We start from the raw sequence: 26,470 nt of genomic DNA on the forward strand, positions 1-26,470 counted from the left end.
CTCATACCACAAGGTGAAATGAAGGGTGGGATAAGGCAGAATGTGGTCATGAGAAAACGCTTTGAAAAGTGTCACATGCTACAGATATGTCGAGATTTTATTTTTGTTGTTATTCAGGCATTTTTCAGTCATATCTGACTCTTTGTGAGCCCATTTGAGGTTTTCTTGTCAAAGGTAATAGGGTGGTTTGTCATTTCCTTCTCCAGTTTATTTTACAGATGAGGAAACTGAGGCTAAGAGGAGTAAGTGACTTACCCACAGTCACACAGCTAATAGGTGTCTAAGGTCAGATTTGAACTCAGGAAGATGAGTTTCCCTGACTGCAGGACCAGTACTCTATCCACTGCAACTTTTTATTAGTGTCATTTTATTACGTTACAACTGACGTTTTAAAAAATTGTCTTATATTATGATGAAAATGCTATCCACATCCAGAGAAAGAAATATGGAGTCTGAATATAGATCGAAACATACCATTTTTCTCTCCTTTTTGTTGTTTTTTCTTTCTCTTGGTTTTTCCCTTTTGTTGTGTTTTTTCTTTCACAACATGACTAATGTGGAAATAAGTTTAATATGACTGTACATGTATAGCCTATATCAGATTACTTGCCATCTTGGGGAGGGAAGGAGAGGGAGGGATAAAAAAAATGGAACCCAAAGTCTGATAAAAGTAAATGTTTAAAACTATCTTTACATGTAATTGAAAAAAATAAAAATACTATTAAGTGAGGGGGGGAGTCTTATAATACGAACACATTGTGTGTGTGTGTGTGTGTGTGTGTGTGTGTGTGTGTGTGTGTGTGTGAGACAAGAGTTTCCCCTCCAAAAGTTCACATTGCTGGCTGACCCCTTTTACTCCTCCTTCTTCTGCCTTCTTCTTCAGCAGCTCCCTTTCTTCTGGATAATGAACACAGAAAAGGAGGGTTAGCCAGGGACACCCCAATAAATATTCTTCATCATACCTGCTCCCCACTGAAATAGTGAGTGCCTTTTTGTGTTCAGGAGAAGCATGTGCAAAGTGTAATATATAAATATATTTATGAATACATATGTAAATAAATAATACATAAATACATGAAGTGTAATATAAAGCTACATGTATAAGCATAAGCAGGACTCTGTATCCTCCCTCGTACCAATTCCCAGCCTTTCCCATCATGCAATGGGATAGCTAAGGGTCAGGTTTGCCAGCATTAAGCTGTATGAAATCCTGATCATTCACTGTGAACAGATCCCTGCCTTGGGCTCTGGAGGGAAATCCAAGAGGAAAAGATATAGCTCCTGCCCTCAGAGAGCTCCCCTCTAAACTGAGAAGACACAGTTCCTGACCTCGAGGAATCTCCAGTTGGTTGAGGAGTCAGAATTGGAAGAGGACATAGACCCCATACTTGAGAAGATCCCAGTTTGATGAGAGACAGGAAATACCCTCTTGTTATAGACAGATAAAGAAGTAATTGCAGGTGATGTGACCCAACAGTGTACCATCAGAGCACGGGAAGGATATGAAGGATGTGGAGAATTAGGGGAACTGAAACAGGAGGTGGGAAGAAGGCTCAAAGAAGGCTTCCTGAAGGGGAAGAACGTGAACAAAGAGAAGTGAAGGGGATGAAGAAGACATCACCCTTTCTACTGGGGGGGCAATGGAGGTATATGGGCATGATTCAGTAACTGTTATCTTTATATATGTGTGTGTGTGTATACATATATTTGTGTATATATAATATATATGTGTGTATACATATATATGTGTATATATTATTCATATGTGTGTATACATATGTGTGTATATTATTCGTGTGTGTATACATATGTGTGTGTATTGTGTATATGTGTGTATATATTATATGTGTATATATTATTCATATGTATGTATACATATGTGTGTGTTATTCATGTGTGTGTACGTATGTGTGTTATGTATATGTGTGTGTGTGCGTATATATTATATGTGTATATATTATTCATATGTGTGTATGCATATGCATGTGTATACATTCATATGTTGAAATATATGAAATACGCTCTCAGGGTCTCAAAGCTGTAACATTTCCCTAGCGTCCAAGAAGAACACTACAGCACTCACAGTCACCTGGGGTTGGAAGTGGGTGGGGAGCCACACTAATACAAAGAATCTTGTTAATTCCACTGTATGATATACAAAGTTAAACAAACAGGACCAGGAGAACATCATACAAAGTAACCGCAATATTATAACAGTAATCAACTGTGAAAGACCTGGCTACTCTGATCAGTACAATGATCCTATAAAATTCCAAAGGAGTCACGATGAAAAATGGAATCCACCTCAGGAAAAAGAACTGATGAACTACTCTAAGTACAAACTGAAGTGCTTTTTTGACTTTATTTTTCTTGCTTCTTCTTTTTGTAGCATGGTTAATGTGGAAATATATTTTGCATGACTTCATATGTATAATGGGTATCCTATCTCTTGCCTTCTCAATGGGTGGAGGGGGAGGGAGACAGAAAAATTGAAACTCAAAAGTTTGAAAAACTCAGAAGTTTAAGAAAATGGCTGTATCCTAGTTGCCCCCAACGAAGACCTTAGAAATTGGTGGGAGGAGCCCAGAGCAGCCTAAAGTGTAACGAGAAGAACCAAGAAATTGGGTTTTTTAGCTGAGTTAGAAGAAATTCAAACCCAAGACACTCTATGAGTCCAGATGGTGGCTCCATGTTGAAATCAGATCAAATTACCTGCTAATGGGGGCAAGGAAGCTACTCTAGCTATCAGACACTGTGCCTGTCAATCTGTTGCCAAACCAGAGAATTCAAGGGTGATTTATGAGCAGCCACTGGGCTGTATGGCCTCATATGCAGTCCTCTCTGTTCTTCTTTTCATATAAAAGTATTCATGTTTGTTAATGTTTATCAAGTTTATAATCTTTTTATTCTGAATGTAACAAATACTAAATAAAATAAGCATTTTCATATATGGAGCAGAACAGAAAAACAAAATTGTGCATGATGAGATTTGAGAATTGCTATTGGGTAAAGTTCAAATCTTAAAACAAGCAGAAGAATAATAGAACACTCCTCTTCCCCCATTTTTTCCAGTGGAGTTGAAACTGGATCCCAGCTGCTCCAACTGGAGTCGAGGCAGCAGCTCCTTTTCCTGACTAGGGTGGCCCACTTTTCCACAAGGTTGTTCCAGGGTAAGGGAATAGCTGGTGTGAAGGCTCATATACAGTAGAAAAGGTTGGAAGTCTGGTATCAGATCCACATCAGACAAATTTGGGAGTCTGGTATGAGTCTTGCCCTCCTACCCCACGCCCTGGGCAGAAGATGCTGACAAGTAAGTCCCGGAGCCCAAGAAGAAGTGAGAGGTCGGTGGTAGACATACTCAGTGTTTGAAGTGAGGCCAGGTCTTGATTTTATCATACAGAGCCTGCCCTGGAGAGAGTGTGTTGACAACATCACTGTGTCCCACCAGAAGGTAGTCAGGAATGAGGTAGCCTTTGTCCACTGCACACTGGATCAAGTCCTGGGCCACCTTCAGGGCTGCAGCATTGGGAGAAGTTCCTGAAAAACACCACCACCCAAACCACACAAAATTTACCATGGCCTTCTGCTCAGGGGACATGTGTTTTCCTCCATGATGGACCAAGGATTCACATATTTGGTTCACACATATGAGATTTGAGCCCAAGATCTCCTAGCATCAAAATCCCTCTAATAAATCAACTCGTTCACCTCTTTTGGGATCCCTTCCTTCATCCAACCTTCTACAAGAAACTTTTGCCAGTCCTCCATAAACCTGGTGCTTTCCCTCTAAGATGGACTCCAATTCATCTTTTATATATCTTGTTTATACATCATTGCTTCCATGCCTGTCTTCCCATTTAGAGTATGAGCAGGGAATGGTTTTAATTTTATTTGTATCCCCAGTGCTTAATCTGGTTCCTGGCACATAGTAAGTGCTTAATAAACAAATGCTGTTGATTGGTTGATGGATTTCTTGTTAACACTGAAAGGGTAATATGTACTTCCCATACTGTCCCAGGAGATGCCCCGGGAAGAAACAGATCTGAGAATATAAACAGGAATATTTCCATTATTCTCATGCATATTAGCCTAGGGAACATATAGTTCAATGTTTCCATTGAGCATGTGGTCTCTGGAGTATGAAGACTTGAGTTCAGATCTTATCTCTTGATGTTTAACTGTGTGACCTTGGACAAGGTCACTAATCAGCCTGAACCTCAGTTTCCTCACTTATAAAATAAGAGTTTGGACTACAGGGACTCTGAGATCCCTTTCAGCCTTAAATCTTAGATCTAATAAACCATATAGAAGAAACGGGTTACCTCAGGCTTATGGTCTGCCAACCCCTAGCTTCGTACCTTGCTCCATATCACTTGGCATGTGCTCTGGGAAGTCTGACTCATTTTGATATCAGACAAAGCTTATCCAAACAAAGACTGGAAAAACAAAAGTTTCTTTGTAAATAAGACAGGGAAGAGATCTGTAGAGTTTCATAATAATAACAATGATAATTGACACGTGTTAATTTTCAAAGCGCTCTACATAATATTCATTGGAAATTCACCACAACCCTCCCCATTTTACAGATTGGGAAACTGAGGCTTAGAGAGCTTAAATGATTTGTCCATGGTCATACAGTTGGTCAAAAACAGGATTTTAACCTAGGTCTTTTAGACTCCATCAGGAAGGTAAAACTGTGATCAGAAAATTTTGTTGTGGGTTTTTTTAAATAAACTCTTCAAACTTAATCCAAATTATAATTTTAATTATGCCCTATTTTGGCACCATCTGCAAACTCTCTCACTTCCCCTTACCTCTGTTATCTAGCAACCCAGAAATGAAACATCTTCCAGATTATTCTGAAATCTTACTATGAAACACACAGAGATATAGAGAAGAAATTGCCCACTCCTGCTCTCCTTCCTTAAAGAGGCATTATACAAGCTGGATTGAGGTGGAATGCGAGTCTCTTTAGAGCCCAAATGTCGGATAGAATTCCCAGAGTCAAAAGTCAAACTCCAATTTTTGTCATAGGTGCTGCCAAAGTGAGCACCAAAGGCAAATTCAAAGTAAATTTGCCCACAGGTTGCATGAGTCTAGCACACAGGATGAGCTTAACAAATATCTTCTCATTCACTCATTCATTACCAAAGGGCATCTCACAGCCCAATAAATATAGAATTCTGGCATGTCCTGGATGCTCTTCTTTCATTGCCCATCACCAATCCGCTAAACCCACTGGCTGCACACAAGCCCCTTCCTTACCAGTGAACAAGCCAATGAAAGCGATTCCCAGAGCAATGTCGTTGTAGCCATAGGTGTGAGAGCCCTCAGTGTCCCAGCCCACTCCTTCATACACTCTACCATCCTCACCTACCAGGAAACTGAAGAAGAGATAGAAAGGATACTGCTTTCAGAATCGAGGTAAACAGCATCAAGAAAGGTTTTCATACTGATTAAAAGATTGTATTAACCCAGATTTGACTCAATCTGGAATCATTATCAACTAGAAAAGACTGTGTAGAGGAAGGGAAGGGTGGATGAGAGGGAGAGAAAGGTTATTAAAGGGAAAAAGACAAGTGCCTATTAAAGGGATAAAGACACCATATTATAGGGGAAAGAGTGTTATTGCTGAGTTGTTTTCAGTTGTGTCGGATTCTTTGTGAACTCATTTGGGGTATTCTTTGGCAGAGATACCAGAGTGGTTTGTCATTTCCATCTCCAACTCATTTTACAGATGAGGAAACTGAGCCAAAACAGGGTTAAGTGACTTGCCTAGGGATATACAACTAGTAAGCTTCTGAGACCAGATTTGAACTCAGGAAAGGGAAAGAGTACTGGATCTGAAATCAGAGGGCCTGGCCTCAAATTCCAGCTCTACTTACTACCTGTGTAACCTTGGACAAGGTTATTACCTGGCCTCTCTGGGCCTCAGGTCTCATATCTCCAAAATAAGGTAATTGGACTAGATGATCTCTAAGATTTTTTTCAAATTCTAAACCCAATACACATTTGAAGGTGAACATTTTTTTTAATCCAACCAGTGATTTCATTGAGCTACAAGTCAGTGCCTGCTCTGCATTTTTTAGTCTTAGAAAGTTGTAGAAGTTAAATGATTCGTCCTGAAGCACATAACCTATATGACTTGCCTCCCTAGCCAAGTCCAAGACAGGACTAGAAGCCAGGTCTTCCTGATTCAGAAATCAGTTTCTATCTAACATGTAAATGCTGCCTCTGGAATACAAGCTATTCAATAGTGGATTGATGTCTAACACTAATGTGAAGAGCTGATTCAGGTTCAAGGTGAATCCAAATCAGAAAATCCATCCTGGAGATGGGTCTAGATGGAACTGAACTAAATAAACACTGAGATGTCTTCCAGCTCAAAGTTCTATGATTTTTTGTTGTTGTTGTTAATTCATATCCATTATCCTATTTGGGGTTTTCTTGGCAAAGATACCTGAATGGTTTGTCATTTCCTTCTCCAGCTCATTTTACAAATGAAGAAACTGAGGCAAAAAGGGTGAAGTGACTTGCCCAGGGTCACACAGCTAGTAAGTGTCTGAGGCCAGATTTGAACTCAGATGTGCCTGGTCCAGCGCTCCATTCACTCTATCCACCATCCACCTAGCTGCCCCTAATGTTGTCCAACACAATTAGATGTACTTCTTCCCCCATTAGCCTATAAAGTCCATGAGGGCGGGACCCTATCTCACCTAAACTTTACATCTTTTCCAGTGCCTACCACAGTGATCTGCCTAATCATGGTTTGTTATAAGGATCAGTTAATGATCTTCCCACCTGGCTGGCTATGGAGGAAACTATAGGAAAGGATTTTTTATGTGTCTCACTTGTAACCTATGTCACAGAAACCCTTCTTGTCAATGTGATAGGACTGGATGTCTCGCACGATTATCTTGCACTCTTCAGTCACATTGCAGCCGTGGTCTGCAGTGTGGATAATGATGGCATACTTGGCTGGCTCACGCAGCTTAGTACAGTAAGTTTCTCGGGCTCCCCAGGAGGAGCGAGGGATGATGTCTGGGCATTCTGAAGAGGGAGGAGAAAGAGATCAGGAAAATTAGAAGGCCAATGGTAATGACAATAGCACTTTATATTTCTTCTGTACTTTAGGGCTTTCAAAACTCTTTCTTCATTACTACCTTATGAGGTCAATAGGGTCATGATCATAATAATAGCTGTCATTTATGTAACACTTTAAGGTTTTCAAAATACATACATGTATACATATATATATATAACCTTTCATCCTTACGAGAACTCTGGAGTATTATTACTATTCTCATTTTATAGATGGGGAAACTGAGGCCAAGAGAGGTTAACTGACTTGCTGAGAGTTGCATAGCTAGTATCTGAAGTCAGATTCAAACTCAGATCCACTAGCTCCCCAGCTCTTGCCATATGGGCTCTTAGCTCACAGACTTAAAGCTAGAAGGAAGCTTCAAGGACTTGAAGTTTTGTCCATTCATTTTATAGATGAGGAAACCAAGATACCCAAATTTTAAATGACTTGCTCTGTGTCCCAGAGGTAGTAAGTGGCAGAGTCATTATTCAAATCTATGTCTTCTAACTCTCATCACCTCCATTTTTATGGATAAGGACACAGAATATCAGGCAAGTGCAACAACTTGGCCAAGATCATGCGGTTGGCCATTATCAGATCAAACCTACAACTTATAACTCCAAAGAATCTTTCTGAATCTTTCTACTACATTACTCAATATTCTGTCACACAACTGCCATTCAACAAGATAGGCATACCCCTAAAATTCCAGGCCACTGATAAGAGTATCTGAGAAATTCCTCCACCAACCCAGCCCCAAGGCAAGGGCAAAAAACTATTTCTAGGCACATGTCCCATTGTCCTCTGGCCATCTGTGTAATCCTGGGGATGCCTTGCAACTGACAGAATTGTCACAAGCAGCACAGCAGAAATAAAATATAGTTATCTCAGAGCAAAAGCCCTGGAACCGATGCTAAGGCCAACAGGCAGAGACACAGATAGAGTCTACCCCACAGAAGATGAGTCTATATAAGCAAAGAGTAGGAAGAAGACAGCTAGCTACAGGTCGGTATGCTCTTTCAAAATAATTTGTGGGCTGATGCAAAGTGAAATGCATTGTGTACAAAGTAACAGCAATATTGTATGATGATCAGCTGCGGATGACAACTATTCTCAGCAATACAATGATTCAATTTTTTTTGGTTTTTTGTTCTTGTGTTCTTCATTTTCAAAGAAGACTGTGACATCAGAGAAATGGCATGACTTGCACTTGACTTTGATGTGAGTGACAGAGGGATGTGCAGGTCACCAGCCTCACTTTCTCCTGCTGAGCCATCTGGGTCCAGTGGCCTGATATTCATCAGGATGATTGGAAATGGCCCAGGATGCAGTGTGGGAGACCTTGGCCTTTCCAAGTACTCACTTAGAGGGAGGTAACTAATGCCCATTGAGTGAGTAGGCCTCTTTTTCAGGGAATGGCCCTTTTAATGAGCAAAAGAAAAAGTAACTAAATCAAAATGGGAGGGAAAGAGAAACTATGTTACTATTGGTAATCACTCTAAGCCAGACATTAAGTGGAGATTAGGTAGGAATCTACTGTTGTCCAACCTATGAGCTTCAGAGTATACAGCGATCCAAGACAACTCTGAAGGACTTAGGATGAAAAATGCTATCCATCCCTGGAGAAAGAACTGATGGTGTCTGAATACAGATTGAAGCATACTTTTTTTACTTTATTTTTCTTGAGTTTTTTGTCTATGTTTTCTTTCACAACATGACATGTAATGACACATGATACAACATGGATATGTTTTGCATGACTACACATGTATAACCTATTTTGATTTGCTTGCCTTCTAAATGTTTGGAGGAAGAGAGAGAATTTGGAACTCAAAGTTTTTAAATGAATGTTAAAAATTGTCTTTGCAGGTAACTGGGGAAAAGTAAAATATGAAATCTTTTTTAAAAAGATTACATAGAGCCAAAGGTCATTCATGAAAGATAGGAGAATCAACCCCAGCCATAAATCATATTATTTGATATCAATAAATACAAAATGAAATTTTCATCTAAAATAATAATAATAATTTATAATAATTATAGCTCACACTTATGTAATACTTTGTCCCCATTTTCTGTATGAAGAAACTCAGAGAAATTTTGCTTGCTCAGGGGTATAGTGCATAGAGCACTGGGCCTGAAGTCAGGAAGATTTGAGTTCAAATCTGGCCTCAGACACTTAATAGCTGTACCCCTATTTGCTTCAGTTCCTCATCTGTAAAATGGGCATACACTGGGGAAGGACATTTGCCAAGAAAATCCCATGGACAAAATCCATGGAGTCATATGGAGTCAGACACAACTGAGAGGTTGAAAAGCAAAAACACAGTAGTTAGTAAATGTCATACATAGCTTGGAATCAAACTCAAGTCATGTGACTCCAAAACCAGAACCCATTCTCCCATACTATACTGAATTACATGTATGACTGTGTTTAGTTATATATACCATACATGTATGTATGAGAGAGGTGGAGCTGTCATAAGAATCAACCTATCTGTGAATGAACTGATATACCAAGTGCAGAGAAATGACTGATCAGGGTCTTAAAAATGAATGAAGCTCATGTTAAAAATTAACTTTTATTTGAATTTGAAAATATTAAGCTGAGAAAACACATGCATAAGTATTTATATGTGTGTGTTTTAGTACAAAAAGTAGCATTTATAGTGGACAGATATGGCCAGTCTTGGAGGCAGAAGACCTGGGTTCAGTCTCTGACTTTGACATATTCTAGCTGTGTGACCCTAAGCCAGTCATTGCATGAGTTGCAGATGAGCTGTATATCTTTATCAGTGGGATAAAGGAAGGAAGGAAAGAAATAAACATTTCATCAATAGCCAATAAATAAGTTCCTATTCTGTGCTAGGCACTGTGCTAAGACTTTTACAAATACCTTATTTGATCCTCACTCACCACAACCCTGCAAGGTAGGTGCTATTACTATCATTCCCCATTTAAGAAATCTATTTACAGTGAGCTATAGTCTTCTATTAGGACAATTGTGGTAAATCAGAACATAATACAAATTGCATTTGCTATTTGACATTACGAAAATACACTGGAAAATAGATGGATCAGGAAAACCTGAGGTAAGGAAATTGACTTAAGTGACTTGCCCAGGGTCACACAGCTAGGACCCCGTGGTCTCTATCCCTTGTTTGCACATTGGAAGTTCCCTTCCCAGTTGAAACTGCAGGTCTATACACTCAAAAAAAAATTCTATTTAGTACACATATATGAGTCCATAATGCGTACACATATAGGCCTGAAGTTGGGAAGACTTGAGTTCAAATCCAGCCTCAGACGCTTTCTAGCTACATGACCTAGGCAAGTTATTTAACCTCTATTTGCCTCAGTTTCCTCATCCCTAAAATGTCATAATAATAGCACTTCCCTCCCCAGGTTGCTGTGGGGATCAAATGTGAATTAAATTTTAAAGCACTTAATATAATTCCTGGCACATAGTAAGTGCTATAGAAATATTCTTCTTTTCCTTCTCCACCTGAAAGATACCCATATTTTTCATCAGGAGAATCTGGAGGGGACAGAGCTAGATGAGGGTTGAAGGTCTGCCCATGCTCAGAACTCTGACAGTCCCTATTGAAGCTCTCTTTCTGAAGGAAGTCAGCCAGGACGCAATAGGAAGAGTCCCTCTAGACAGGGACAAATCAGAGGATCTTTGAAGGGGGAAGAACTAGTCAGGGGGTCTGGATGGTGTCCTACCTAAGTTCTGTATTTGCCTCAGTGTACAGTATTCTAGCACTTGTTAATCATAAAGAAGGGAAGAAGAAAGAGCTATTGGTTTTTTCTTTGTATGGGAATCTCTGGATGAGGAAATCTTCTGTTAATGCAGATCAGCACTTTCTCTACAATTTATAGACTTGGACATCTTAAAGGCTCAATGACTCATCCAAGAACACAAAACCAGTACATGTCAAAGCAAAACTTGAATCCAGATATACCTTATTCAAAGGCTAACTCCCTAGTCACAGTGGTTCCTATTTAGTGGTTCTCGAACCCTGATCGTGCAAGAGCCTTCAGTCAAAAGTTCTTTGATGGTGCCTTAAGCAGCAAATAATTGCCTGATTATGTTACAAATGTCTCTCAGTTGGCTTGATGAATATCAGGCCACTGGACCCAAATGGCTCAGGAGAAGAAAGTGAGGTTGGTGACCTGCACAGCCCTCCCTCACTCAAATCAAAGTCAACTGCAAGTCATGTCATCCTCTTGATGTCATGGTCTTCTTGGAGAACAAAGGACAAACACAACTCAACAGCAACAATACAAATATAACCTGTTCACAGCTAGGTGGTGCATTAGAGAGAGTACCAGGTCTGGAACTCAGGAGGTCTGAGTTCAAATTCAGCCTCAGACACTTACTAGCTCAGACACTTACTTGCTGTGTGATCTCAGGCAAGTCTCTTAACTGCTGTTTGCCTCAGTTTCCTCAATTGTTAAATGAGGATGATAATAGCACCTACCTCCCAGGGTTGTTGTGAGGATCAAATGAGATCATAATTGTAAAGCATTTTGCACATAGTAGGCTTTATTATGATTATTGCTAACTATTATGTTTGAAGCATCATAAGGTCGTTATCACTGTAGTTATAGTAAATAATAAATAAAGCCTAAGCAATATTATAAATAGTATATTAAATTAGCTTGGGGGTTCACAACATATTATGTTGTTGAAAAAGATTTGCAGAGCAAAAAACCTTGGGAAACATTGCATTATGTCATGTTGTTGGTGTTTTTCAGTCATGTCAGACTCTTCATGTCCCAGTGGACCATAGCACACCAATCCTGGAGGTGCATTTCCTTCTCCAGTGGACTAAGTCAAATAGAAGTTAAATGACTTGCCCAGGGTCACACAGCTAATAAAATGTCTGAGGTAAGATTTGAACTCAGATCTTCCTGACTCCAGGCCGGGTCCTGTATCCACTGAGCCATCTAGCTGTGACACAAGCCTTTTATTTATGCAATTATTTTATTAATATTTGTTTAATCCAACTAAGATGAAAGGAAACAAAATGATATTATATTAAGTTTATTATATTGAAAGATAATGGAGAGGGGAGGAATTTACTGGGAAATGCAAGACTAAATCAACAGATATTAATTAAAATTTTGTTTTAAAATAGAAAGGAAGAAAATGAATGGACTAAGTAAAGGACTTACCTTTCTTGGGTACCACTTTTGTGCGGGAGGCCAGACAAGACTCACTCTGAACAAATAGTGGTTGAATGTACTTGGATGAGAGGTATTCTTTGGAGACAGCAAAGGAGGTCAAATTCCCAGCTGCAGCCAAGGCAGCAGTGCTGGGGGAGCTTCCTGACAAAAGATCATAAGTCAAAACATTCATATATTAGTTTAACTCAAAAACCAACCCCCCACCTCTACCTCCACCCCGCTCTACCCTTGGACAGAGCTCTCTGTTTCTTTTTTTCCATAACCCCATCTAGGAACTGCTACAAAGTGCTACAGCATCCCTTATTCTCATCCTCCCTCAGTGCTGAGGACAAAGGAAGAGTCTAGAGGGAACAGAAATGGATGGGGTTCATTAGAAAAGTGTTCATAGGGGAAGAAGAGGTGACGCAAAGGAGGGAGGAAGCTAGAGAGGAAATGGGAAGAGCATCCCTAACCTGGAGAGTGGCATGTGTGAAGATTCAGACGTGGGAAAGAAGAAGGCTTGGGAAGGGATGACTGGCAGGTCACCTGACCCAGCTCAAAGCCAGAACTGAGGAGTCTCAGAGGACTAAGAGAGTGGGAGTAGAAAATAGCAGCATGAGATGGCAAGAAGAGCAGTGAGCTTGAAATGGACACCCAAAGTCTTGGGTTTGAATCATGGCCTTGCCACTTACTAGCAATGTGACTTTATATAAGTCACTTCACATTTCAAAACATCAGTTTCTTTATCTTAAAATGAGAGAGAGATAGAGAGAGAGAGAGAGAGAGAGAGAGAGAGAGAGAGAGAGAGAGAAAGGGAGGGAAAGAGGGAAGGAGAGGGAGAGAGAGATACACACACATAAATATCTATTGAGATTTGATGCCTAGCTGATGTTTGTCACACTTTCAAAACCATTTGTTTCAGAAAGAAAAAAAATACATCTGGGGAGTATGAAGATTTTTAACACCATGATAAAAATGGTCTCTGAGAATTTATTGAAGTTGTAGCATTTCTAAAATAAATAGAATAAAATATACGGGCCACCTTGTCTCTTCCTGGGCAAAATGAAGGAAAGATGCATCAACTAACTATGACTCTGACTTGAACCTCTCCCCATCAAAAAAAGAAGAAAAAGCCTGAATTAATCAGGTTGTAGGGTTTATACTTCCCAGATCTACTTTGGGATATCTCTGTTCCCTTTCCTTGTAAATGATCCATGCAGGAACTCAAAAGTCTTTAAGTTAGGACCTGGTTGGGTTGACCATTACCTGTTACACTCCCCACAAAAGCAAACCCCAGTGACTTGTCATTGTAGCCCACAGTGTGAGTGCCTTGTATGGTCCAGCCGACACCTTCATACACATTGCCATCATCACCAATCAGGAAACTGTCAGGATGTAAAGAAAACCAGTGTTTAAATGTCAATAGTACAGCCCAGCTATAGGGAAGAACCCCAACTCCCCAACCCACAATAATCATTTATTTCTTGCAGTGTCCTAAAGGAGAACATCTATGTGTAGAGCACTATATTCCCTTCTAAGCCATATACTATAAAAAGTACAATGGTCAATTTTTCCACTACAGTCTTGTTCTGATGCTTAGGGGCAGCTAGGTGGTACAGTGGATAGAGCACCAGTGCAGGAGTCAGGAGGACCTGAGTTCAAATGTCACCTCAGACACTTGACACTCACTAGCTGTGTGACCTTGGGCAAGTCACTTAACCCCAACCTCATCCTGGGTCATCTCTAGTCATCCTGATGAATATCTGGTCACTGGATTCAGATGGCTCTGGAGGAGAAGTGAGGCTGGCGACCTGCAACAGCCCTCCCTCACTCAAAACAAAGTCCAAAGCAAGTCATGTCATTATTTCTCTGATGGCATGGTCTTCTTTGGCAACAAGGGATGAACACACATTCTGATGCTTAATAATGATGATGATAGCACTTATAGAGTAATTTAAGGCTTGCAAAGCGCTTTATAATATTATCTTATCCTCAAAATAACCCTGTGAAACAAGTGTTATTATCATCTCTGTTTTACAGATTAGTAAAAATGAGACACAGAAAAATTAAGTGAGTTGAACAATAATTGTCACGCAACCATTAAGTGTCTGAGGGTAGATCTGAACTCAGGTCTTCCAGATTCCAGGTACAGCACTCTATCAATTGAACTATCTCACTGCCTCTACATGAATTTATACTGGACCTAGGAAGCACAGTTATGTGACTTCCTTCAGGGATTTTCTACAAAGTCATCATGAGCAGACAAAGCAAGATATTACAGGGAACAGAAGTACGCAGTGCGTGTAGATATGAACGTTGGTAGAACAATGCAGTAAGAAAAGGGTAGAAGACAGCATTTAAATGAATAATAAGGTCAAGATTGTAGAGGGAAGAAAGTCAGACCAGCACAAGTATGATGCACTGCGAGAAGAGAGCATGGTAGTAGTGCTTGGAGGCCACAGTCAGGATGAAGCATAGATTTACAAGTAGCAAGTCAGAAGGATAAAGGATACAATGCCCAAGGATGTACATGGATTTAAGGTCATAGCACAGATCCAGATTTTCCATGCTACACCTCGCTCAATGAAATTGAGTTACAGAGATGACTTTCAAAGTTGGGTTCAATTTAGAAGTCATTGAGATATAAAGAAAATTCTGTCTTGTTTAAAAGCATTCTATTGATAATGAGAGCACACCAATATTGGTTTGGTTCATACCAAAATGACAGTGCAACTAAATGGACAAAGGAAGAGGTAACTAACTTAGAAAAGGAATTGGATAGAAAATAGTGGTAGATTTAAGTATTGGCCACTAGGTGGTGCCATAGTGGATAGAGTGCTGGGCCTGAAGTCAAGAAGGCTCATCTTCCTGAGTTCAAATCCAACCTCAGACACTTACTAGCTGTGTGACCCTGTTTGCCTCACTTCCCTCATCTGTAAAGTGAGCTGGAGAAGCAAATGGCAAACCCGACCTCAGACACTTACTAGCTGTGTGACCCTGTTTGCCTCACTTTCCTCATCTGTAAAGTGAGCTGGAGAAGCAAATGGCAAACTTCTCCAATATCTTTGCCAGGAAAACCTAAACTGGGGTCACAAAGCAACAGACATAACTGAACAAAAGATTTAAGCATCTTACTAACAAAATATAATAAATAACTACAAAAAAAGGTGGCAGAGTACCATGAAAAGAGAATTGGCTCTAGAGAAAGAAACCCTGAGTTCAAATCAAGTCAGAAGACATGCACACTATTTATGTGACCTTGAGCAAGTAATTTAACTTCCATGGGCCTCAGTTTCCTCATCTGCAAAATGAAAAAAAATGTTCTTGCTTCTCATCTTCTGGCTGTCTTGGGTTCCTTTAAGTCTCAGCTCAAATTCCCCCTTCTGCAAGGTGCCTGTCCTGGTCCTCCCTACACTGTTGATTCACATTGAGCTTAGGTTATTCAGTCTTTTTCAGTCATATCTGACTCTTCATGACCCCACTGGGGTTTTCTTGGCAGAGATACTGGAGTAATTTGACATTTCCTTTTCCAGTTCATTTTACAGATGAGGAAACTGAGGCAAACAGGTGTAAGTGACCTGCTCAGGGTCACACAGCCAGTGAGTTGTCTGAGGCTGCATTCAAACACAGGGAAATGAGTCAGCCTGCAGGCCTGATGTTCTGTGAGCCATGGCACCACCTAGTGGCCCATGCTCAAATCTACTACTGACTCCAAGCCCAATGTTCTATCCACTGGCCCCTGTAGTCCATTACAAACCCCTCATATCTTTTCCAGACAAATAGCTATCTATTCAGGACTATTTCATTTTTTCCTTCATATGCATAATGTTTAGTACAGTGCCTGGTACAATGCTTATCAATGCTTATTCAGTTTAATTGAATTAAAGCTTTTCCTTGTAAAGCTGATTTGGAGAGCCTGTGGGACCCTGGGGTCTTCTCATCCCAGCCTATCTCTCCTGCGTTCAGTCTTCTTCATCCATTGGGGTGCTCTCTCTGGCAGATCCATGGGGAAGAGCCCAGGGCAGCCAGTCCTCAGTCTGCTCCCAGCTCTGCTTCTAACTCTCCAGACTTTAGTATGGTACTTTCTCTCTCACCCCTTCTCTTTTCTGCTTCCTTTTTTGTGCTGTCTTGCTTCGATAAAACACAATCTCCTTAAGGGCAGGGATTGTCTTTCTTTTTGCTTGTATTTGTATCCCCCGGCACTTGGCACAGTGCTTGGCACAGAGTTAGGGCTTATTAAATATTTGTTGCCTGCCTGCTCCTGTCTTTGAGTAAGACCACCATTTTTTCCTATTAAATTCCTTTGCCAAGTCATGCCCACTAAAGGGCAGTAAATAGAACATAGAACCAGGAGTCAGGAAAACCCGTGTTCAAGTGCAGCCTCAGATACTTCCTAGCTGAATGATCTTTGTAAAGTCACTTAAATTCTATCTGCCTCAGGTCCCTCAGCTGCAAAATGAGTGTAGGATGATTTTAGAGGGGAACTTCATCTCCTTTTCTGCAACTTGTAAGTTACCTGGGACCCTGAGAAGTTAAGTGGTTTGCCTAGGATCACACAGCCAGTGTGTGGCATGATTGGAACCTAGGTCTTCCTGACTGAGAGGACAGCTCTCTATCCACTATTACCACACTGTCTTTCACCTGTACATGTACAATATTATTATTATTCATTGAACTAAATTTCCACCCTCTAATAGCTTGTCCACATCAGTGAAAATAGTGCCACTTTGTAAGTGGTCCCACACAACCTAGTACTATGAATAGACAGGCCTTCCATAAAAGAATCCTGAAAATGATGATGATGATGACGATGGTGATGAAGACAGAAAAAACAACAATTGCACAATGCTTTTAGGTTTGTAAAGTGCCTTTTGCATGTTATCTCATTTGATTCTCTCAACAGCCAATGAGATAGGTGTCATAATTATCCCCATTTTACCGATGAGTAAACTGAGGTTGAGTGAGACTAAGTGAGTTGCCCAGGATCACACCACTTGTGTGTCTGAGTTTGAATCCAGGTCTTCCTGATTCTAAATCTATTATTCACTGAGCTACCTAGCTGACTAAATAAGGATAACATGGAGTGAAGAGGGACAGCTAGATGGCTCAGTGGATAGAGTGCCAAGCTTGGAGTCAGGAAGACTCATCTTTGTGAGTTCAAATCTGGCCTCAGACACTTACTAGTTGTGTGACCCTGGGCAAGTCACTTCACCCTGTTTGCCTCGGTTTCCTCATCTGTTAAATGAGGTGGAGAAGGCAATGGCAAACCACTCCAGGATCTCTGCCAAGAAAACCCCAAATGGGGTCCCAGAGAGTCACAAGACTCAAAAACAACATAATGGAATGAAGAACTCAGACCATCTGAGCCTTGCTGGCCAGCCTGGAGTCCACTGCCCTTGTGTCTTACTTGTAAGCCACATCACACCAGCCGTTCTTCTTGATGTGAAGCTCTTGTAGACCCTTCACCACTTTCTGGCAAGTGTCCTTCTCACGACACTCCTGCCCAGAGACATGGTGGATGATGAGGTATGGGACAGGAGTCCTCAACTGGATGTTGCAGCTAGAAGGCCCTGCTCCCCATTCTGATCGAGGGATCATCTGGAAGGAACCTACAGGGGAAAATCCAGAGAGACTTCACTTGGTGTTTTATCCTGAGAGTTTCTCAATAGACCCTTCTCCCCCCTCAAGCATCTTATCTGGGTGGGTGCTTTGAAAGCAGGGTTCCTGGGGCAATTAAGTGGTGCAGTGGATAGAGGACTGGCCCTGGAGTCAGGAAGACTTGAGTTCAAATCCAGCCTTAGACTGTTACTAGTTATGTGACCCAAGGCAATTCACTTAACCCCAATTGCCTCTAAAAAGAAATCAGGGGTTCCTCTCTACCCCTAATGTTTAAGAGAGGCACAGAAATAAGGGCCTCTCCCATAACATCATCCCCTCTCCTCTTCATAATCTTCTCTTCATTTCTCATGAATGGCCCCCCCACTTCTACCCCAGCATAGACTTTCTACCTCCAGCAGCAAAACCTATGAACTGAAATCACCCTCTACTGCCTCTGGGTATTCCCCATTTGGATAGACCTCTTCCTTCTGTGCCCCTGTGCCCCATCCTCCCTCTTTTTCCTAGATCTGGCTCATATTCTCCTCCTCCGTTTAACCTTCTCTAATGAACTGACCTCCTTCACAATGACCTTCTCCTTCACAATAGCATAAACACTGTGTTTTAAAGCAGGAATGGACGTTAGACTTCAATCAGTTCAACTCTCTCAAATTACAGATGAGAAAACTGAGGTCCTAAGAAGGGAAATCACTCACCCAAGGTAATATACATAGCAAATGTGAGGCAGGATTCAAACCCAAGTCCTCTGATTCCATGGCCAAAGCTCTTTCTACTCTGTGTGGTATTCTGGTACATCAAGGCCCATATGTGACTCCAAATCACACTTGTATTCATTTTCTCCTTACGCACTAATTTTGTACATTTACTTGCTCTTATTTTTCTCTGTCTCTCTATATCCCAGATGTATAGTCTAGCTGTCCATCAGACTGGTAGCTCCCTAGGGTTTATGTGTATATCTCCCTTATCAAACCAGGAGCAACCTGAGCGCAAGGATTTCAAATGTCCTTTGTCAGCCTGGTAGTGTAAAAGCAGTGACTGTGTCTTCTGTCTAACTCAAGACTCCATGAGAGCAAAAGTTGTGTCTCCCCACCCCCCCATCAGACTGAAGGGTCCCTCAGACTATAAACCCAATCTAGTTTCTCTAGACCTTCTCCTCTTCCCATCCCCCATACCACTGCCCAAAACCATCAAGACCTTTGGCAGATTAACACCTCTTTGGGGTTCTTCCCCACTTCCCCAGCCCCAACCTCCATCACAACTAGTAAAAGTTTCAGCCTCTCCCAACCTCTCCCAGATCCATGTTGTTGAATGATACTCTTCTACCTCACTCCCCCCACCTACCCACCCCACCTCCGCAACCAGCAGAAATATTGAAGCCCAACTGAATCAACTCACCCAGGTTAGAAGATCACTCACCTCCGTAAGGCTTCTTCGCCTTTTGAATGAGCAAAGTGATATTGTTGACCAAGCTCTGGAGATCATTTGCTATGGAGTCTGTCACGCTTTCATTTGAAATAAGGAGGTTGGGACTGTCATCTGCAAGAGAACATGCGTTCTCGTCATTGGGCCGTATTTCTTAAACAGAGTTCTAATTTGTTTTAATTTTCCCTTTTATTATTATGAACTTTGAAAAACAATGACAAATATGAATATTTCCCCACACAAGAAGAGAAAAAGGGACTGCTTATGACAGAGTGAATCTTTCATGCACAACGTGTTTGGATTTTTTTAAGTATTTCATTTTAAAGAAATTCAATTTTAATTCAAATTTCACTTGGTAATTCTAACAATGACCTTGCTTGTCTGTGGCCCCTTTTGAACCTCAAGAGAAAGTTCTTAAAGGTATATACATCCTCCAGCTGGTTAATGCCACAGGCATTGGTCATCACTCAGTCTCTTCTCACATCTTTCAAACTGCTTTCCCTCCTCCTGTTCCCTAGCTTCCTTTAAGTACCAGTTAAACTCTCACTTTCTACAAGAAGTTTTTCCTAACCCCATTTGATTTTCTGACTTTTCCTCTCTTATTAACTCCGTATTTATCCTATGTATTAGATTGTGAAGGCAAAGGCTATCTTTTGTCCCTTTTTGTGACCCCACCTCTTAGCACAGTTCCTGGCATATGGTCAGCACTTAATAAATGTTTATTGACTGACACTGCTCCTTAATACTACTCCCTTGCTCCTTCAGAAAACCTAACCAGACTGATTGGAGGAAAAGAAAAGGAATTCACTGACCCCACCTTGTCTAAGATCAATAATCCCTCCCCACTCTCCAAAGATACACTTTTCCTTCTGCCTCTTAATTTGCACAGCACCACTTTGGTGTCTAATTCTGTGCCATAAAATGTTAAAGATGGAAGAGACCTTGGAGTCCAGCTAGTTGAACTCCTTTTTTATATTAATTTTTTTTTCAATCAGTGAAAATCCCTCTCACCCATTCCCCCATTAAGAAAGAAAAGCAAAACCCTGTTTTTGACTACATGTGTAATCAATTTCCTTTTTTTGTCATTTTAGCCAATCTGATAGGTGTGAGTTGTTTCGCACAGAGTTGTTTCAATTTGCATTTCTCTAATCAAAAGTGATTTAGAGCACTTCTTCATACGCCTATAGATACCTTTAATTTCTTTATCCAAAAACTGCCTGATCATACTTTTTGACCATTTATCAATTGGGGAATGGCTTGTATTCTTAGAAATTTGATTCAGTTCTCTGTATATTTGAGAAATGAGAACTTGTTACCAAAGATACTCACTGTAAAGTTTGCTTCCCAGCTTTCTGCTTTCCTTCTAATCTTGGTTGCATTGGTTTTGTTTGTACAAAAGCTTTTTAATTTAATATAATCAAAATTATCTATTTTACATTTTTTAATGCTCTGCATCTCTTTTTTGGTCATGAATTCTTCCCTTCCCCATAGATCTGACAGATGACTATTCCTTACTCTTCTAATTCACTTACAATATCACCCTTTCATGTCTAAATCATCCATTTTGACCTTATCTTTGAACACAGTGTAAAATCTTGGTCTATACCTAGTTTGTGTCCTATTATTTTCCATTTTTACCAAATAGTGAGTTTTTATCCCAAAATCTGGAGTCTTTGGGTTTATCAAACAGTAGGCTACTATTAGGTAGCCTACTACCTAGCCTACTACTACATTGACTGCGTACCTAATCTATTTCACTGATCCACCACTCTATTTCTTAGCCAGTACCAAATAATTTTGATGATTGCTGCTTTATAATATAGTTCGAGATCTGGTATTGCTAGGCCACTTTCCTTTGCATTTTTTTTCATTAATTCATTTGATACTCTTGACCTTTTATTCTTCTACATGAATTAAACATGTGTAGACAAGCAAAATAATTTCTTTTCTTGACCATGTCCAAAAAAAATCTTAATTTGCCCTTTGATATCATTACTTCTCATATCAGGAGTGGGGTAGCCACAAGCCCCCTCATTTTACACTGGAGAATCACAGAGTTGGAATGGATCTCAGTGATTGGTTAGCCTAGCTCATACCTGAACAATAACAATGGGAGCACTGTGGATAGAGCTCTGGGCCTGGAGTCAGACCAGAGTTCAAATAAGGCCTCAGATACTTCCAAGCTGTGTGACCTAGGGCAAGTCACTTCACTTCAGTTTGCTTTGGTTTCCTTAACTATAAAATGGGGATAATAATACCACCTCTGTCCCAGGGTTGTTGCAAGGATCAAATGAGACTATATGTAGCACTGTGCCTAGCTCACAGTGGTGGCTATAGAAATGTTATTGATCGTAAATAAGACTCTCCCTCTCCAACATGCCCGGAAGGAAGTTATCCAATCTCTGTTTGAAGGCCTCCTATAAGGGTGAACCCACCATTTCCCAAGGCAGTCTATTCTGCTTTTGGATGGTTCTAACTGTTAGGAAGTGATTACTTACCTTGAGTTGAATTTTGCTTTTTTATAGCTTCCACCCATTGCTTTAAACAAAGCAATGCAAACCTTAAAGCACCAAAAATAATTAATAATAATAATAACCTCTATCAACATGCTTACACTAAACACTGCTTAGGAAATAAGGGAAGTATAAAACAAAGACCCTGTCCTCCAAGAGCTTATAGCTTAGCCTGGGGGAAAAGACTAACACATATGAAACAATTAAGATCATAACATGCATAAGGTTTAAATTGTGTGGTGCAGATGCAATAGTTATGTCTATGCCTTTTGTCTTCACCACATTGACCTTGTGTTTCATGTTGGCCCCAGCAATAAGGCTAAAAAGAGCCAAAGAAATTGGGTAAAAATAGTAAGAAAGACAGGCCAGTCGGAACTTGCAGGGGTTGTGGGTCAAGATTGACAGGGAGGAGTTACTCTCCATGCCTGGCCTGCCCTTGTCTCCATTCCACATCACTATCAGAGATAAAGGGAAGCATGGATGGATTTACTGCCCACCTGTTTACTCAGAGCTATCATAATTGAAGGAGGAGAAAACTCACCACAGCTTCCAAGGGTCAGAATGGAGAAAGAAAGAAACCACACAAACATCTTCATGGAAATCAGGTAGGGCCTCGAAGAGACCAGTTACAGACAGATGCCCTGAGAGAGACATAAAACATTCAACATTAAGGCATGAATCCACCTCTTGTGGCCAAGCATCCTTGAGCGGCCTTCAGAAAACTCCCAGTCTGAGGGGAGGAGGTACATCTCCAACCCAACATGGAGCACAGTGCTTGGCAAAAGTAGGTACTTAATCAATGCTTGTCAAATTGAACTGAATTGAACCCTGGAAGCCTCCCCATAATAGAATCTTAAATTGAAAAGGATGTTGAGGTGTCTGTAGACCCTTTACCATCCTGGGCACTAGACATGCTTAAGATGGCATCTGCTCCAACCTCCCACTCAATGTGCGAATCCCTTCTATACCACAAAGTTGAATTCAACAAGCATTTAGCAAGAACTTTCTTGTATGAGATGCTATTATCTTGCTTTGCTTTGCTTTTTTTCTCTTCTCTTTTTGAACCCTAGATTGGTTCACCCTTCCTTAGAGAGCTTAACGCCCCACTGCTCCCCCCATCATGGTCTCACCATATTGGTACTAGACAGTGTGGGTACTTGATTGACTTAATTGACTGTAACTCAGAAATGAGTTCAAGTGATCCACCATCTTCAGCACTCCTAGTAGCAGGGATTACAGGTGTGCCACTATGCCCAGCTCTCTCTCTTCCCCTCTTCTCTCTTCTTCTACCTTCACCTTCTCTCCCTCTCTCTCTCTTTTCTATCTCTCTTTCTCTCTCTTCCTTTCTCTCTCCCCCTCCTTTCCTCTCTTTTTCTCTTTTTCTCTCTGTCTCTCTTTCTCTCTCTCTCTCTTCTTTTCCATCTTTTTTATCCTTTTTTTTCCATCTTTCTTCTTATTTTTTGGTACTATGCTACCACAGTGCTCGTGGGACTTCTATTCAAATACTCTGTTGCAAGAGAGTTCACTACCTCATGAGGCAGTACATTTAACTATAAACTATACTATTGGGTAACTAGGTGGTGCAGTGGATAGAGTGCCAGGCCTAAAGTCAGGAAGATTCATCTTCATGAATTTATATCTGGCCTCAGACAGTCGCTAGCTGTGTGACCCTGGACAAGTAACTTAACCCAGTTTGCCTCAGTTTCCTCATCTGTAAAATGATCTGGAGAAGAAAATGGCAGACTACTCCAGGATCTTTGCCAAGAAATCCTCAAATGGGGTCACAAAGAGTCAAACATGACTGAAATGACTGCAAAACAAGACCATATTGTTAGAAAGTTCTTCCATATACTGAACTGAAATCCGCCTCTGTGGCTTCTGTCAGCTGGCCATGGAATCACAGAATCTCAGCACTGGAAAAGACCTCAGGTGATGTCTAATTCAAACCATGCCTGATCACGTCTCCTCAACAACACCCCCAACCTTGGAGAACGCTTGCTGAAGGAGAACCTACTTGCTGTTCAACGTACTCCAATGGCTCTGATTGTTCTCGTCTATTAATGATAATGATGATGATGATGATAAGAGCTAGAAATTATACTGCTATTTGAGGTTTACAAAGTGTTTTGTAACTATGTCCTCTTATTCTCACAAGAATCCTGGGAGGAAAGTGCTATTATCATCTCCATTTTACTGGTGAGGAAACTGAGGTAAACAGAGGAGGAGCAACTTGCCAAGGTTATATAGTGTCTGGGACTGGATTTGAACTCAGACCTTCCGGACTCCGGGTCCAGTACTCTCACCTCCTGTGTCTCCTAGCTGACACGAAGGTGACCCCAGATTCTCAGACAGTTACAGTAAATCACAGACTCTGGAAAGCCCCACCATGCTCGGAAGACTTCAAGTGCATCCTAGGTTACTTATACAGAGACAGATGTGGCTTTTAGGATGATGATTTTTTTGGGACACAACAACTCTAGAAAACTCTAAAGGACTAAGCTATGTAGGGACTGACATGCACACTTTTATAAAGAAGCCACATTATTCAGATGCTTGAAGTATTGATAAAAGAACTAACTAAGTTAGAGGCAACTGGTAACCCATGGGCAAGAGCCATAAGCCTAGACTTGGGAAGTTGTTATTTATGCTTCAGTCTTTTTCATCTGTGTTCAACTCTTTGTGACCCCATTTGAAGCTTTCTTGGGAAAGATACTGGGGGGGTTTGCCACTTTCACCTCCAGGTTATTTGATACATGATGAAACAGGCAAACCGAGTTAAGTGACTTGTCCAGGTTCCCACAGTATCCAGATTACAGGCTTGGCACTCTATCCACTAAGTCACTCAGCTGCCCCTAACTGAAAAGACCTACGTTCAAATACAACATCAGACATTTACTAGCTATATGACCTGGGGCAAGTTATTTAACTACTGTCTGCCTCAATTTCCTCAACTATAAAATGGAGCTATTGTACCTACCTCCCAGAATTATTGTGAGGATGAAATAATATTTGTTTTTTCATTGTAAAAAATTTTATTTAAAAAATCAATGAGCACATAGTAGGCACAATACAAATGCTTATTCCCTTCTCTCTCCCTTCGAAATTCATGGGTAACAGTTAGTGGGGACATAGTAATTGTCTTGAAGAGCTATCCTGTGGAACAGGGATCACATTTGTTTTTTTAACTCCCAAAGGAAAAGCTGCAGAATTAATAACTAACAGAAAACTAAGAAGTTATAGAAAAGTAAACCCCTCATTTTACTGATTGGGAAACTCAAGCCCATAGAAACTACATTACTTCTCCAAAGTCATTCAGATAACTGGTAGCAGAGCCAAGACTAGGATCTGGGCTTTCCTGAACATAATATTCTAGACATGGTGTCAGTAGGGCAGAACTCCCACTTTCCTTCATCTGGACACACTTCATTATGCCATCTAACATTCTATGCCATTCGTTCAAACAAAAGTTAAATGACCACCTAGAAGTGCTGTAAAGGGATTTCTATTTTAGGTAGGAAGTTAGACTAGATATGTCCTCAGGTCCCTTGAGAGTTTAGATTCTATTCTGTTTCTGGAATGAATTTATAATTTATTTTTGATATCTTTTTAAACAAAACTACCATTTCACCATTTAACCTATGGATTCAACACAATCATTTAAGCAAGCATAGTTGGAGATCATCTTTAGAAAAAGGGGGAAGATGGTGTGCAGAAGATTTTTTACTCCACCACTGGGTCCTATGCAAGATCCACCAATTTAAGAAAAGAGTTCCATAGTTTGTGGTTTATGATAAGCATTTCTGCTTTGAAAAGAAATCTCCTGGGATTAATTTACTCAGTACAGTTAAGAAAGAACAGAAAAGAAAGAAGCAATAAGTGAAAAAAGAATGCAATGAATACACCTTAGGTATAGGAAGAAAGAGGCAGAATGGATATTTGTATCCTCCAGTTCTGGCAGGCCTGCCAGGAAATGGTCAGGGAATAGAATAAATGAAGATAAATTATCTTGGAGTTATTCAAAAGTAGAGAGAAGCATTTTATAGAAGTAAATGTTAGGCTATTTTGCTGAATATTAGATTTCAGCTCCAGAGACAGGACAAAGCTAGCTGAAACAGAACACATTCAAACATCACGATACCTGAGTATTGCTGATAGAAGTTGACTAAGTCCAAGAAAAGAGGTTATTCTGGTTTTATCCAAGAGGATTCTCTTTCCCAAGGCTCCTGGAGTAGATGGACAATGTTCAGACTGTCTGGCAGAGTTCTTCTATGGAGCAAATCTGAATGAGGTGGTTGTTTATTATGTCAAAGTTTTTGTCCTGACAGATATATCTCTTCCATATCTCTCCCTCTCTCTCTCTGTCTCTCTCTCTATCTCTCTGTGTCTTTCTCTGTCTCTGTCTCTCACTCTCTCTGTCTCTCTGTCTCTGTCTCTGTCTCTCTCTCTGTCTCTCTCTCTCTCTCTCTCTCTCTCTCTCTCTCTCTCTCTCTCTCTTTCTCCCTCTGTCTCTTCCTTCTTTCTCTCTCCTTCTCTGTGTCTCTCTCTTTGGGGAGCTCTTACCTTCCTGTCTCTTCTGAATCCTTTGTAATTGCAAGATGGAAGAGTGGATCTTAATAAAGAAGAAAGGGAAAGATAATAGAGTTCTGTATATTTCAAGACTGCT

The 26,470-nt window shown here is 40.6% G+C and overlaps 1 protein-coding gene across 3 annotated transcripts; it reads right to left on the bottom strand.

The window, feature by feature from the left end:
• Positions 1-1,885: 1,885 nt before the first annotated feature.
• Positions 1,886-26,470, bottom strand: LOC140528817 (peptidoglycan recognition protein 3-like). Of its 3 annotated transcripts, none has more exons than XM_072646993.1 (10): positions 26,368-26,470; positions 25,946-26,030; positions 22,349-22,448; positions 19,289-19,408; positions 17,664-17,865; positions 13,523-13,641; positions 12,266-12,418; positions 6,852-7,050; positions 5,266-5,384; positions 1,886-3,537 (listed from the first exon to the last, which is right to left on the bottom strand). In XM_072646993.1, exons 3-10 carry the CDS (start codon positions 22,401-22,403, stop codon positions 3,359-3,361), a joined length of 1,146 nt encoding a protein of 381 aa, XP_072503094.1. In that variant the 5' UTR covers positions 22,404-22,448; positions 25,946-26,030; positions 26,368-26,470; the 3' UTR covers positions 1,886-3,358. The 3 variants fall into 3 exon arrangements, with proteins under 3 accessions (XP_072503094.1, XP_072503093.1, XP_072503092.1); XM_072646992.1 differs by having other exon boundaries at positions 25,946-26,086; XM_072646991.1 differs by lacking the exon at positions 26,368-26,470 and having other exon boundaries at positions 25,946-26,346.

The sequence above is a fragment of the Notamacropus eugenii genome, chromosome 2, assembly GCF_028372415.1.
Source record: "Notamacropus eugenii isolate mMacEug1 chromosome 2, mMacEug1.pri_v2, whole genome shotgun sequence".
Lineage (NCBI taxonomy): Eukaryota > Metazoa > Chordata > Mammalia > Diprotodontia > Macropodidae > Notamacropus > Notamacropus eugenii.